Source organism: Polistes canadensis, unplaced genomic scaffold, assembly GCF_001313835.1.
Source record: "Polistes canadensis isolate GaletaPanama2010 unplaced genomic scaffold, ASM131383v1 scaffold_107, whole genome shotgun sequence".
Taxonomy (NCBI): domain Eukaryota; kingdom Metazoa; phylum Arthropoda; class Insecta; order Hymenoptera; family Vespidae; genus Polistes; species Polistes canadensis.
This window is the reverse complement of record NW_014569654.1, coordinates 368,627-385,290: the sequence shown is the minus strand read 5'-3', so window position 1 is coordinate 385,290 and position 16,664 is coordinate 368,627. Positions and strand designations below refer to the sequence as shown.

The 16,664-nt window shown below is 35.7% G+C and overlaps 1 protein-coding gene across 5 annotated transcripts in view; it reads left to right on the top strand.

Annotated features, from left to right (window-relative positions):
* The window catches only part of LOC106787590 (tensin-1-like), a 137,014-nt gene that overhangs the window by 98,160 nt on the left and 22,190 nt on the right, over positions 1-16,664 (top strand). Inside the window, exon 1 of one of the 5 annotated variants that reach the window (XM_014750097.1) lies at positions 6,131-7,725. The exons of the other annotated variants lie outside the window; for them this stretch is intronic. Coding sequence (XP_014605583.1) covers positions 7,501-7,725 — 225 coding nt within the window. The 5' untranslated portion in view covers positions 6,131-7,500. Of the gene's footprint in view, positions 1-6,130; positions 7,726-16,664 lie in introns of those variants that run through there. 5 annotated transcript variants of the gene reach the window in all.

Sequence of the window (16,664 nt, the reverse complement as noted above, 5' to 3'; positions counted from 1 at the left end):
CACGTTGTCGTTTCGGAATGACAAGAAAATATCTCGAATTCCTTTCTTCGTTCGTCTTCGTCTTCGTATTCTTCCTTTTCTCGTAATCTCCTTCATCTCTGACTCCCTTTGCTCTTCCTCTCTTCCTCMCCCTCTCTCTCTCTCTCTCGAATTTTTTTTTTCATTTCAAAGGGCACGAAACGAAAGGAAAAAGGGAAATAAAGAAGGAATCAAAGTTCAATGTCTACGAAACTCACCGAATAACGAGTCGAAATCGAAAAGAACGCATTGTACTCATTGAAACTAAATGGAACAACAAAAAACCAGAATCCTGTTGTTGTATAATCTCGTTCAAAAGTTATAAAATAAATAGTAGAATTTAGGACTGTTCGAGTTAATGAAACAAATGTTTCTTTGAAAACGTACAGATGAGAGACAATTAAGTTAAACTTTCCACCTATTTTTTCTTGATTTTTTTTTTGTAAAATATTCATTCTCTTCAATGCTTTTTGTTTAAGAAAATATAAAAAAATCAATGAATCATAAACCGATGTATTTTTTCTTTTTTTTTTGACTAAAAGTTAAACATTTCTACCGATAAATTCAAATGAATTAGAAGGATATTTAATTAATACAAATTCGATGTAATTTAACTCAATATTAACATCAATGACGTCATGTAATTTTTCCTCTTCCGAATGATATTAACTTTTTCATATCTTAATCGTCTTTTTCTTCCTATTATTTTCCTCTTCCTTTTCTACTTTCGCATCTGGAATATAGTTAAAGCGTTTACTACTTGAACATGGAAACGGTTCCGTTATACTCGCTCTTAGAAGATCATAAATAAGAATGGTTGAATGCAAACCAACTGCGGTTTAAAACAAATGGCCATTATTCAAAAACGACAACACGTAAATTACATGATGAATATTCTAACTTAAACGATAAATTCGACTTAGAACAATTATGTGTGTATGTACGTATATGATGTTACAATATAAGGAATAAAATATAATATAATTAGGAGGAAAATCAACAAGATACATAACGTATCGTTTGCGGTTTATTCAAAGAAACGCATACACGTACTTACTATAAAATAATCTTATCCCGACAATTATTCTTTTTTATTCCTAACAAATATCAGAGTTCTTGTCGAATTGAGTTACATCAACGGAATGATAACGGTTGATTTTTTCTAACGAATCTCGACAACGTGACATAAGAAACGATAATAAATGGGCTATTAAAATAAAAACGATAAAATAAACGACTCGGTACGAAGATGTCAGAACGTCGAAAATTTTCCCCGGTTACACATCTGGAAACGTTAAAATCCACATGTATGGCTTGAAAAAAAAAAAAAAACAAAAAAACAAAAAGAAAAAGTAAGATAGAAACTTTAACGATGTAAGTATTTTTAAACTCGAAGAAAAAGAGTCAATTAATATTCGATGATAGTAGTCCGGAGTCGTGAAGCTATGCAACGCGAAGAGAAATCACAGAATACCTTCGTGATGCATCTAACTCGTGAACACGTAGACTCCGGAGGATCGGATACGTTTTCTCGCGAATAAGGAAGTCATCTAACTGGTGCCAAATGTCAGGAGAAAGTTTTTCCAATAAAAATGATCTATAATCATTACTACGATTAATATTTCAATTTATCGAAGAAAGATAACAAATGGATGTATTGTAGAAAAATAAGAAGGAAAAAAATATCTCGGAAAAAAAATTAACCTGGCATACACGCAAATTTGTTCAGGATTATATTCATTCAATGCTTTAAATTAATCCGAATGAATTTGAATTGAAATAAGTTTAACGCATAGAAACGATTAAAGGTTTATTCGCTGCTAGTAGAGTAGGTACATGCACCCGGTGCATCAATGGCGATCATCGCTGGCCCGGAATGAAGTCGGCCTTGGCATTCCCGCACAGATAATACTGTAGACTAATCGAAGAAGAAACCAACGTATAAGTATGTTGCTCCCCTTCTTTCCAACGAGCTAGCCTCATTTTCTTTTTTATCCACTGAGATCTCGGCTCACCCTGATGTTGCTGCTGCTACGTTCTACACCTATCGTTTTGTGTAAGTACAAGAAGAAGAAGAAGGAGAAGAAGAAGAAGAAGAAGAAGAAGTAGAAGAAGGAGGAGGCAAAAAATAAAAGAAAATATCTACAAAATATTGTAAGGATCAAACTCAAATCGAAAACGATTCCTTGAAACATTCAAAGACGGAAAGAGTAAAAGACTACTAGCGGTGGCGTGCGACTATGTTTGGCATTCGCAAACGTGGTACTTTTTTCTAAACTTTGATTACTTCACGTTGGTTAAAGTTTTCTTGCGAACAGCTATACGACGACTACGACGACGACGACGACGACGACGACGACAACGAAAGATGAGGATGTGAAAGACAAGAGAAAAAAGTAACATCCTCATTCGCGAACGAGTCTCTCAAACTCGCGAAAAGAGAAACACGAATACGCCAGTGCCGTGAGCAAGGAAGGATCTTGTCATTTATGACAGGAATTTCGCTCGACGACCTCCGGCTTTAACACTGTACGCGTTCGAAGAATGCCAACAAGCACGAGGAATATCTGTTATTTTTATTGACGATCAAATTACTAAGCCCTCGTGGTAAAACCATTTCAAATCCAACTAACTTCAAAACCATTCTTTCCATTATTTTTTTTCTCCTCTCAATAATTGAATGTAATTTTCTACAAAATTCGAAATTACATTTACTATTGTCGGTTAGGTGAAAAAGTGTTAATTGTTATTAAACACATAAACGTTTATTATATACTCTATTTCGTCAACAACCAAAAAATATCTTTGAGACCGATAAATGCGAAGTTTTCTTTTTAAGTATTTTCATTTCGTTAAAACATTGAATAAAAATTTCATTTTTGATAATATGTTATTCGACGATCATACATTACATACACTGTTCATCGTAAAAACGTAATAATCGATGTTCTTCCGCAATTCTTTATGATAATAATCGTAATAAATAAAAAATTATTGCCACTTTTTAAGATTCTCCAAAGTTTATTAAAAAATATATCAAACCGTGATAAGTAACTAAAGTCCGTGTTGGAATGCAAATGTACGAAGAGCAAAAGTTTCCTTAACATATTCATCCAACAGTGGCGGACAATAATTTTCGTTCTTTGTAATAAGGCAGATGGGCCCATCAAAATTTCGTCATAATTTCTTGGGAGAAACTTGAAAGAGCTTCCTTGAATCATAACGCGCCGTTATCTGCATAACCGATTGCACAAGATGTCCTTATCTTTAAAATCTTCTTCTCTCTCTCTCTCTCTCTCTCTCTCTCTCTCTCTCTCTCTCTCTCTCTCTCTCTTTCGTTTTCTCTGAATTCTTTCCAAATGAAAAAAGAAGGCAAGACGATTTATTAACGCATGCACGACCAAACTCCAACAACGTATGACTTATTATTCGTTAAAAATATAACTGTGAAATCAATGATTAAACGATACGATGATAAACAAAATTTAATAATTTATACCTCGCGATTTTTTTAAGATTTTATTTTATTTAATCTTACTAATGTACCTAGTCATTCATATTGCAGTATAGCTATAATATAACGCTGAATAATTCAAATTTATCCAAATAAAAAAGATTAAATTACTTTTCTGAGATTCATCAAATTTTTACAGAACAAAATTGTAAGAAATAAAAAAAAAAGAAAACTAATATCAATAAGATTTGCAATCTTCTAATGTTGCGACTTAATTTAGACGTTTTTAACTTGAGATAAATGATATTAGAAAAACAAAGATCCCAAGAGAATATCAGCTGAGGTTTTTTTTCCCAACCACATATCCGGTTGTTCCATGGCTTGGAAGATGCCCTCGTCACTGAATTACCTTCCTAATTGAATTTAGGAACGGTGCAGGGTCCACCCAAGCAGAGAATAGAACTTCCGTCTTGGAGAAGATCGCCTCGAAGGAAATCAGGTCAATAAAGGGAATATCTTCCTTGGAGATCTCGCATAACCTATTGCTAAGCTTCGATCGCATTGAATTTCGAATCTGACAAATTGTATCACCGAATTAACGATCATTGATCATGAATCATTCGTTTGACCTTAAACTTAACGTATTCGAACAATTTTATGCGAAAATAACCGTGTCATTTTTATCGTTCCTTAAAGTATGAGTCTTTCTTCGAAAGAAAGATTTAGCAATTATGCATACTAAAAAACAGATATTATCGATAGAAAAGGATCATTAAGGTCGTAAACATAGACTTAAGAAACTTCGTGATAAAACCTCGAGGGAATTAGCTTTCCCACCATATAAAAAAAGAACCCTCGACTTTACGACCTATCAGCAAGATACGGATGACTGCTTAGACTAACTCGAGCAATGAACTCCAAACTAATTTTTATCAACGACGGGATAATAGCTAAGAATGATACTTTTCTATCCATTCACCTGACTTTCTTTTACCAGATGTCTCACGGTATTACTCATTCCATCCAATAGTGTTTTAACATTGTTACATACTAAACTTCCAACTGAGACATTTCATATAATATAAATTAATTAAATAATTAATTAAATAAAATCATAATATATACAAAAAAAATAATATATAGATCAATATAACAAAGATTCCTTGAAAAAAGAAAAAGTAATGAAACAATAAAACAAATAATTGAATATCTGTATAATAAAAGATATAACAGGAAGTGAAATTTTTCCCGGAAATACAAAAATCATAACGAATGGCAAAATCCTTCGTGACAACGCACGCACGTCTCTAAGAAGAGAGGTACGTAACGCTAAAGGGTAGTTCATGCCGGAGGGAGGTCAAAGAACGCGAATCGCAAACTCATGCGATCGGGGCGATGCTTCTCTCTTGGAGCACAAGTATAAGAGAGAGAGAGAGGAAGAGAAAGAGAGAGAGAGAGAAAAACAGAAGATCTAGCAAAAGAGTAAGAAGGATGGAAGACGGCGGGTATTCGCCAGCTGCCGTTGAACGTGTTCAATGCCGCAGTTGGAGCAAGAAAGCGGTCGAAGAGAGAAGAGGTCGGTCGGTCGGTCGGTCTGCTGGGTTTCGCGCCTTGGTGGGGGAGGAGTGGGGTTGGAGGAGAAGGAAAAAGAGGAAGAGAAGGAGAAGGAATAAGAGGAGAAGGGGAGAAGACTCGAACACCGTGTGGGCTGGCTGGCTGGCTGGTTCCTTCCTCGATGCCTGCTTGCTTGCCTGCTTGCCTGCTTGCTTGCTTGCCTGCTTGCCTCCTTGCCTGCTTGCCTGCTTGCCTTCTCTTTCAGAGACTTCAGTTCTCTCTCTCTTCACGTACCGAGAAGGTATCGCTGTTAACCGCCGCCGCCGCCGCCGCCACGACCAGCTAGAAAGCCGATTTCCCTCTCTCTCTTTCCCATTCTCTTGGTGATTTCTTTCTCTCCTTTTATCCTCACGGCGTATTTCAAAGATAGCTCTCGTGAAAAAAAGAACGGTGAGCTCGATGCTTGGATAGAAATTCAGTTAACAGTGCGCTCAAAGTTAGAAATCAATCCCCCTCCCCTTATTTTATTGTATTAGATATATATATATATGTACGTGCATGCGATAAATGTGAAAATTAGATAAGTGTTTATATTGAAAATACGATTCGAAAACAACAAGAAAAGAAACGATCAAACGTAAGTTATTATACAATGAGGAAAAATAATGAAATTGTTCTATTGAAGATAGTTATTACGAGTATGTGTACGTAGGTGAAGAAGAAAAAATCGTATCACTGCGTTCGGATGAATATATAAATATCATATAATATTTATTAGATACAAATGAAAAACACGTGTGCGTATAGTAAAGAGGTGAATTATTTGGGAGAATCGAGAAGAAAGTATGACGCGTATTCGCGAGAAAAAGACGACCGGGCATCGAGGATTGCAATACCGATCTTTACATCTGCACGTAGCGAGAAGGCCTTAAAGCGAAGAGGAAGGTGAATCAACTCGAACGGAAAAACGCGCTTCTCCTTCTGCATCCTGCGACGGGAAAAACGTGCTAGTGGGGGAAAAAGAGAAAAAGAAGATCATTCTCTCTCTCTCTCTCTCTCTTTCTATCTCGGTCTATCTATCTCTCACTCTCTTTGGAACGGATAAAGAGAGAAAGAAAGAAAGAAATAAAGATAGAGTGCTCTGGAGAAAGAGCAGGAGCCAGAAGCGGTGGATCCGGCCGAGTTGACAGTCGAAAGGCGAGCCAACGGAGGCTGGAACTCGCGAGTGGAACTCGTTAACCGGTTTCCGCGGATCGGCATGCAGAGCGACACCTAGTATATTCTTCTACGTGAGCCATCGAACGTGTATCTCCCTTGATCCTTCCTTCTATCTCTTTTCTTCCTTTCTTCCTCTTACTCTCCCTCACCCTCTCTCTCTCTCTTTCATTTTTTCTTTCTTTCTTTCTTTCTTTCTTTCTCTCCCACATTATCAGTCATTCGTACGGAGGACCGGTATTTTGCCGATCATAGATTAATATCGTCACCTGCAAACGATAATAATAATAATAATAATATCGTTAGAAGGAATAGAAACTTATTCTGCCTCAATCTTTCTAAAGAATAGAACGGAACGGAACGAAACGGAACACGTTCTCGACAGTTCGAGAAACTATTTTTGAATTTTCCTAATTCTTGGGGATAAAAGGAAAACAAGCAGTAATCCGTAAGTTTCTGGGTTTAGAGACGAACTTAACCTATTTCGAGAAGAAGTTAGTGAGGAAGAGAAACAGAGACGATTAGAGTGAATCGCACACACATATATATACATATATTTATATATATATGAGTATATTTCGGTTCGAAGAAGTCAATTTTCAAGAGACACTTGAAACTTCAACTAAGTTCGAATTTGAAGAAAGAAGAATACGACGAAGACGGCGGGAATATTCGAGGTCTTCGAGGAGAGTTCCAGACAAATTCTCGAAGACTCCGTTCGGATGCTCAACTATATCTCGGAGAATTGAGAAGGCGCCGCGACAATTAAAGTGGAAAGTGTGCCTCGTAGGTGCTAAGTGCTGGTAGATGCTACTATCATCCGAGTTGGTGGTGCTCGCTATGTAACACGATTTAGAAAGTGCCTTAAGGTGTGCCGTGAAACGTGTGTAAACTAGCTTCGCACGAAAACTAGTCGATTGGGAATATATACAAAAATTTTATGTGAACGTAAAAAGGGCTACTGTTTTATTTTTTCTTTCTTATTTCTGTTATAGTTTCTTTTTTTCGAATAACGTATAAAACAAAAAAACAAAAGAAAATTCCGGATGAAGTTATAGTTGTGTTACAAAACGATAATAAAAAGGAAACGTAATTTTCGTTAAATCGTTAATGAAGAATAAACGATAGCGTCTGTGTGGAATCGACGAGGAGGTGGTCGGCGGTATCGTCGAAAGGATCGTAAAGGATCGGAGGAGAAAGGGCTGCGAGTACGAGTCTCGAGTTCGAAGACGAAGCGGTGCAACAACGGTCGTCGTGGCATGAAGAGGTTCGTACGCGGACGTAAAATCCTGGCCGCATTCTCCGCGATTATGGGACGCCTTGGAAAGGGCTCGCAAAACGCAACACGGCCCATCTTCAGGGTACATTATCGCAAACTCGTTGACGAGTACTCGCAGCAACAGGAACAACTCAAGTTTATGCCAGCGCTACCAGATTACATGTCCTATTGTTGCTGCCGATGCGGTCATACGCAAAAACTCAAAGTAAGTTCGTTTTACTTAGGAACGATGAACACGATTACGAGTCAATCACGAATCGAAGGCGAGTAACGGTAATCGATGAATTTACGGTTAGTTCGTGTGTCCAAGGAATTTATAACTTCTTCGACAGACCCGATGAAATCATTTTTTTACGATGACAAGCAAAGACAACCTTCGTTAAGAGAATACTTTTATTATATATTGTACAATACAAATTTACGTTGTATATAACCAACGTTAGATCAACGTTTGACAATAATGCGAAATCGCTACGTAACTTGCAAACCGTACGATCTCTACGAAAATATAATACAACTAGGAAGTCGAAGAAAATCGTGATCGATTAGAAGAAATAGATTAACCACGCGAAAGATTATCTAAAATCTCGGTGCGATTAAAACTACGTTGGTAAGATGGAAAATTGAATCGTTGCTTTCTAACATTTACGTAACAGTATAATATACATATACTCAAATAATACATACATATATATATCTATGATAATATCGAATATCGTTATAGCAGTCGTCGACATTATGCGAACTTTCACGTTGGCTTATTTAGCTGTCTAAAATATCTAAACGATGTCGAGGTCTAAAACGCCCACTTGAAATACGATTAAAGCACGTAAGCGAACATGACTCTCTTCCTTTCTTCTTATTGGAGGACAAGAAAAGAACCGTTAGTGAATGAGAATAAAACAAAAAGGGTTACTCGAATGGCCGAATCTTCTTCTTCTTCTTGAAAGAGAAAAGAAAACATAAAGTATATTTAAATGGTATACATATATACATTGATATCAACACCATACGATACAAGTTAACTTTCACGCGAGCATGCGATATAAGTTGCGTCATTAAAAACGATCCCGAAGTGCCGTTCATGGCATCTGCTGCTGTTTTATCTTCGATCTACTTGCCTCCGAACGAACTCTAACCGCTAATCCAAAGACGAATACTATTACTACTATTACTACTACTACTACTGCTTCTACGACTACGACTACGACCTGCAAATCAGCAAGCATAGTATGTACCTCTCACGGTATTAGCGAATCGCGATTAGCTCGCGGTACCGCAATATGACCTCGAGTATGTCGATGCTTAAAGTAAAGAAGACGACCGTCCATCGAAAATCCTTCTTCTTTATGTCCTCGAGAAATAAGTGTAATTCTTATTGCTTGGCAATGACTGTACAAGTCGCATCTTAACCGTTAAACTTCTTATACTGAGAGATGAGTACATCCTAATAAATCAAACCACAATTATTACGTGCATGTTCGTAAAAAAAAAAAACAAAAAGAAAAAATAATATTTAATTAATTTATTCGATATATTAAAATTTATTCTACGAACAAACAAACAAACAAAATTGATTAAAAAGTACGAATATTTTACTGATCTAACGGATTATCCGAGTTTCAATGATTGATTTGAATTTGATCGCCGAACTGATTTATTTTCTTCGTTGAAACAGATAAAAATGAAACAGATCGGAAATTTCGTAATAATTGCAGTGCTCACTTCGATCGTTGAAAATGCACGCAGAAGACTAAAGGCTAACCTTAGTAATACTATGATCTGAGAAAGAGAGTAAGAGAGAAATAAAGAATGTAAAGGGGGTGGGGGGAGAAGGAGATAAGCCGTGGGATCGGACGAACACATTCCTCAAGCCCGTATAGCTACTCGTGCCATGAGAGATCGCTTGCTTGTTCTTCTTCTTGCCCCTTTACCGATAGACAACCACCATGGTGCTGCTATTTTAACAACGGCCTGTCTCTTTTATGATCTTTTACGGTATCATTTGAGCAGTCTTTCACTGTCGCGTTTTAAACACATAGAAAGTGAACAAAAAAGTTCATCAACTGCGTGACACAAGGACGAAAAAATTTATATTAACGTTATTTCATAATTATGTTAACGTAAACACAGTTCTCTTTAAAAATATATAAAGTTACTATTTTTCCGTATTTTCGATATAATCAACAAAGAATTCGCGTGGTCTAGACGCACGATAGAAATGAAATTCGTATTATCGTGTGAAAAATAATTAATTAATTCATATATACATCGAGTGCCCTTAAAATTGTGCACCGTTAGGCTTATTAGATTTTTGCTTAAAAAACTATTGATATAGTGTGCTTACCTAAAAACATTAAAACAAAATGTATTTTAGTTTAAACAATTCAAAATAATTATTAAAGTACAGTACTGTATTCGAGAGAGAGAGAGAGAGATTTATCTTAATTAATTAATAATTAATCAAAAGGAATGTATATTATTATCTAAAAACACGGAGTATATGATCGATGCACCGTCCTCTTCGAAATCCACCGTTAGACTGGCTTGTTGTCCTCTATGAAAGTTCTTTTATTTAATGTTGTTTATATCACTTTCCATAAAAGGAAATTCTATTTATTACGATTATTATTTTTGTTATGCAAATGTAGCCTTAGGAAAAGTCATATAAACAAGAATCAATAAAAGAAATTTGATCGATTATTATAGAAGACAATGAGCCAGTTAACGATGGATTTCAAAGAAGACGGTGCATCAAACTTATAACTCCCGTGCTTTTAAACAATAATATTCATTTCTTTCGATTAATTAACAATTATTTAATTAGTTATGTCACATCCCCACTCATCGTTCTATAATCAAACGCATCTTGCCAATAACTATTGATCGATATACATATCTCATACATATACACATCATCTCAACTAACACTAAAAACTTTCATAATCTCGTTCAACTGTCGACCAACTGTGAGTTCTATCACATTCTTTCTCCCTCTCTTCTTATCTTGATCTATAAAATTTTATCGATATATTACTGTCGTCTCTTCTCTCTCTAAAAAGTTACGCATTAAATATAAGTTACAAAAAAGGTTAGATATTTTCCAAAAAATTACTATTAAAATTGTACTAATGGTATGTTACATATATACATGGATAGACTGAAAAGTGTCAAGCCTAAAAAAGAAATAATAAAAGTGAAGTAAAAAAAAAAAGGAAGTTTGAGTGAAAAATAATTGTTTCTATGTGAGGCTCAAAACTTTTCAAACCATTCACGTATTTATTAATGAATTTATATAGAACTTTTTACAGTCATTCTATATATTAAACACTTGAATTGTATCCATGCTATAAAAATGTATTCCTTGTATATACGTAAATACATCGCTGACATTTATCTCTCTTCAAATATATTGTCCAAATGATCGAACAACTTGTTCTGATAACTATGACCCAACTGTACACAATTTCATGGATGAATTATCACGATGAGGGAAGTCGTAATCGTTGAAACATCCTGTAGATACGTAGAATGCCTTGCTTTGACTGCTGTATCCTACAAAGATTACACAGGGCTATCGCTTTATCGCACAAAGGAAACATTCGGTGGTCCTCTATCGAAAATTCGATCCAAAGTGAGCACTCTTAAAATTAAAAAAGAAAGTGGAATATATAACGTAGGATTTTTATTCGAGTGAGAGGATAAAGTTTTGTCGTCGAGTTGAATGGGATACAACTTACGAGTTTCAATATTATTACGGTATTCGATTGAAGAGTACATTTATCCCTGTAACATTTGCATTACCAATATCTTCCTCTTCATTTTTTTATTTTTTATTTTTTCTTCTATTTTAAATGTTCCCTCACGCTGAGTATAATTTAGAAAAACCCACTCGTCGTAGGAAGATTAAAAGGTTAACCGAGAAAACGGAGAACGTTAATCGTCGACACTTGAAACACGACCTTACTCAAAAAGCACGTTAGGTGGAAAAGACAGCAAAGAGTTTAAAGAGCATCGTTTCAGAGAAGAGTCTCCAGGAAAAGGAGCTTACCACCGAATAAATCTATCTATTTATATCTTTTTCTCTCTCTTTCTCTATTTCTATTTCTTTCCCTTTCTTTTTTTCTTCGTCTCTTTTTATTCGCAGTTTCATCGTATTACTCAAGAGAATCAGGTGGAAACATAATTTTCTGTCGTTTCCCTTATCTCCATACTTTTAATTGTCCACCATTTCGTAGAAAGTAGTAAAGGAAACTTTAATTCGTCGGTTTATCCCAACGATCTGCGATCGTTAGATTTGACCGACGATAAAGACAAAACGATCGAGACACGGTACGGTACAGAGAATTTCAACAAATTTGCATAATTAAATTGCCTTAATGCTAGCTCATTGTTATTTCTATAGTAATAAATTTATTTAATCGAACGAACCAAAAAAGAGATTATACGAAAAGATAGTAGATATCGAATTTATCGAATACATTCATATAATATAATAGAAAATGAAGAAAAGAGGCATCCTTTTTGCTTATGCTAAATGCAACTACGAGATTCTTTTAATTCCAATCTGAATCTAAACTTACACAATAACGATGATTCGACGAAATGTTAGTAGGTCTGAAGTAGCTCATTACTTTACTCTAAGATCAAATGAGATTGATAAAAGAAAGAAATTCTCATTGCATTTTCATTCACACCCATAATCGCGATGCCCTTAACAGAGTAACGTTCAGCGCTTAAGATTTTCAAATTGCCTAACCATCTTCTTCTTCTTCTTAAAAAAAAAAAAAAAAAACAATCTACAAACGAAGGATACTCGGACGTTCTCCTCGTAAACTATAAAAAGGAAAGGCAAGAAATTTCATTTTCATCGACGCGACAAAATGAGCTGCACTTATCTTACACACAATTACGATTTACGTAATACAAATAATGAAGAATATCGTTGACATTTAAGCTGAACAAATGTTTACCCTCAATTATGTGGATTGAAATTCTTCTACCACGTATTCTTAATGTCAACCCCAAGACTTTTTCCCTTTTCCATAATATAATATAATCCAAAAACGATGAACGAGAATCGCGTAATTCAGGTAGCACTATGTCGAATAAATGGGGAGAAAAAAAAAAAGAACTAAACAACGCTTACGATTGTGTTCTCATGGATCGAGAAGGATAATGCGCTCGTTTCGGTCCAACGCATAAATAACTTAACGACGCTTCAATAAAGTACTCTAAGGTTGTCTTTGAAAAGGGTATCCCAGCGGCCCTGAAAAGATTCGTTCGTTCGAAACGAAAGGTGGTGGGTACGGTGCTCGACGGTGCCCGTACAATTCCTAAAATCCAGCGAGACAACATTCCGGACGCCCTCGCCTAGCGGCATCTGTCTGCTGTACAAGAGAAAAGCCGCAGACATTTAACGAAACAGAAAAAGAGAGAGAGAGAGAGGGGGAGGGAGAGAGGGAGAGAAAGAAAGAAAGAGAGTAGAGTTCTATGTGCATGCCTCTGTTCACAATACACACTTTAAATTTTATCATGGCACCTCGACGGGAGTTCTTCCTCCTTAAAAATGTGAATCTCGCTCGGTTTCTCGCGACTCGAAAACTCCCCAAAAAATCCCTAGAAATTTGACGTACCCCCTTCGGGGACTCGACAATGGCACGTGCGAACGTGAGTTCATTTTCCTCTTGCGAGCTCGACTCGTACGCTGGAAGACGCTTCTACTAAGTCCTAGGAGAAAAGCCAAGAAAAAGAGAGAAAAATCAAGAGGGGAGTATGAAAAACGTGGAAAAAGAGGCAGACAAGAAGGGAAGGTGGAGGAAGGAGAGGGGAGGGAGAGGTTTGGTACTACCTTCCAGATCGCGAACGTTAAGAAATTCCCTTCGACATCAATAGAGCATCGCGTACAAAGGGCGGCGCTATTATTCTCGAGACACCGCATAATATACCCCGGTACAATATGAACTCTCGACTCTGTCGACGACAACGAAGGCACACACAAGTTACACCTGGCTACGTTTCTCGTCCTCGATAATACATACTACGTTCTTCGACGTTTCACCGAATAATGCCTCTTCGGTATTGTGAATTTCGAGTTTTAAAGTGGTTCAATAGAAAAAAGATAAAGTAGGAAATAAAGAACATCATTCGAGCGTTTTTCAACTATAACCTTCCTTGGCAATGATCTCGAAGGAAGTATATGAGAAATCTACGAGAATATAATTGACACTGTCCATCAGGATACGTATATTCTTTTTCCAACAGGAGGACCCTCGTCCTTGTCCTCCTGCCAGGAGCCATTAGAGTTGGTAAATAAAGAATAAAGAAGAAAGACCGATCCCACTCGACGTCACGCGACTTCTGCCTCACTCAATATACTTTTACATCGTTTCGCGAGCGAAGGGAAAGGGCGATGCGAGCAAACTATCGTTCGAACCCTATGTGTGTATGTGTGTATGTTTGTGTGTGTGTGTGGTACCTATATATATATATTTATTATATACGAAGCTCCTTAAGTTACACCGTGACGAGCGCGCTTTCGCCGCGTGTCGGATTTGTGCGTTCTCATCCTCTCGTTTCATCGTCTATTCTCGTCGTTTCCTGTGGCCAGACTTTCCGGTATTATCTTACAATTCTCTCGCTGATCCTTAATGAGAGAACGATCTTTATTTCGAGTCCTTCTCGGTGATTATATTCGATACGATGAAATTTCGATTTATATCTTTTTTTAATATCCGTATACAGAAAGCTTGACTTCCTTTGAGTAAGAGAATTTATCTTTACTTTATTTTTCATCTTTTATTTTTAAAAAAGAAAAAAAAAATACGTTATTTTAATAACCATGTCGAGTGATTTTGAATCATCGTAGATTTTCTTTTCAACTCATTACAGGAATGTATGCCCTTACAAGTCAGACTACTCTTGAATTTCCATCTTGAGGATTATCAACGTTTACAACTTTACCGTCTAAAATTGTAAGTTAGCTACAGTAAGGAATTTCAACAACTTACATTAGACAAGTCTTATATATATATATCACTCTAATTATTATTAAAGATAATGTTCACATGATGAGTCTGCAATGCGTAAAATTGAAAAGAGAAAAGAATAATCATTGGAAAGGTTTTATTCTCTCTGTCTGTCCTCTTTTTCTCTCTTTTTCTCTCTTACCAACGTCCACCAGTGACGCATTTGCAAAGTCATTTTACGGATGCGACAAAACTGATTAAGTCTCGTCGCGCCATCGGCGTCGTCTACGAAGCTTTTACTGAGCGTCAAGTTGGAAACAGCAGGCGGCTTGCTTCGTTCACGACTATTCGGCATGCCCATTGCGTGTACTCCCTTTTTCTGCTTATATGTACATATAGGTATATGTGTATTACCGTGTATGCGTGTGCATGTCTATAGCAACGTGGTGCCACGCGTGTATACCACCATAACGCTTATCCACTTTACTCGAGCACACTTCCGCTTTTACCTGACGCTTTTTCTCCGAGCACACGATGACAATTACTCGCACCACCAATGTTAGCGTGCCTTTCCTCTTTTCTTTTCTCCCTTTCTCCAAAAGCATCTCACGATTTGTAACTTCCATTTCAAAGCTTTAAAAGACCGTAACTCATTTTCATTGAAATAATTAAGATAGACCGATAACGTGATCTGTCATATTTCTTTTTTTTTTTTTTTTTTCGTATTTTCTTATATTATGTGCCATTAATTATCACAGTGTGATCGACAATGTATCAAAAAAATGGATATCGTTTCTCCAAAAGCATCTCACGATTTGTAACTTCCATTTCAAAGCTTTAAAAGACCGTAACTCATTTTCATTGAAATAATTAAGATAGACCGATAACGTGATCTGTCATATTTCTTTTTTTTTTTTTTTTTTTCGTATTTTCTTATATTATGTGCCATTAATTATCACAGTGTGATCGACAATGTATCAAAAAAATGGATATCGTTTGCATTATAATTTTATTTTATTCTATATTATAAGTAAAATATATTTTTAGCATATTATATGCAGAGTGAATCGGAGGAAATGCCTCAAATTTGTATTTATTTAAAATTATTTTTAATTATAGAATAAACTTCTAGAGAGATTGAAGCGTTATTCCTGACTCATCCTGTGTATACTGTCATATCAAACATTATTTTGTTGAATTTATATAAGAAGTACTCTTCTTTGATCATTATTGAATTAATCGTTGCTAATTTAATTATAATTTCTCTTCGTGTGTTCAGAACTCAACAAGTTATCTATCTATCTATCCTATTAAGCAGACATTTCTAAAGTCTATTCGACCAATCGTTTCCAAACACGTATACGTACGTCGATATTCGATTTAATAGCAAACAGGCGAATGTAAATCACGATTTAACGATCCTTCGAATCACTTAACGCTAATTTTACTCAGTAGCTTCAACAAGAGAGATTATAACGTTCGATAGATAATTAAATGTATTGCCTTGCGCGTGCCATGGTAACGGCTAGTTAATTACTATCATTCGACGTTCTCATTAATACCTAATCGGATAAAACGTACCACCGGTATAAGATAGAAGCGGTCAAGTTGTACATAGGACAGATGGATTGTTATGACCAATTCTCTTCTCTATACTACGAAAATTTATTTAGATTAACATGATAACAACAATGACTAAGATGATTCAAATGAAAGAGATGAAATCATCAGATAAAAAGGAGAGTATTTCCACCTAACTTTTATCGAGATTAAATAGAAGAATGAAATGCAATATCACGATTTTTGAAATAATTTAATATTATTAAAGATCTAACATCACACGATCGAGATTGAAAGATTAATTTTTATAGATTTAATGACGAATTTTGAATTTGCTTTTTTTTTCGAAGAAAAATTACATATACATGAAACTTTAGAATATTTTTAACGATGTAAAAGAATATTAATTATATCATCGGAAAAAAGCAATTATATTACTTGTGATAAATAGCAATTATTTATGAATGTCAAACTCAACCAAAATGTTAGCAAGTTTTACGAGAAAAACCTATGCACAAGCATCACATTTCTTTATATAGCCTCTTTTTATCGATAAATTACTTAAGACATTAACTACCAATAAACTTAGTTATCTCTGCTTCGTGTTCGCTATTAA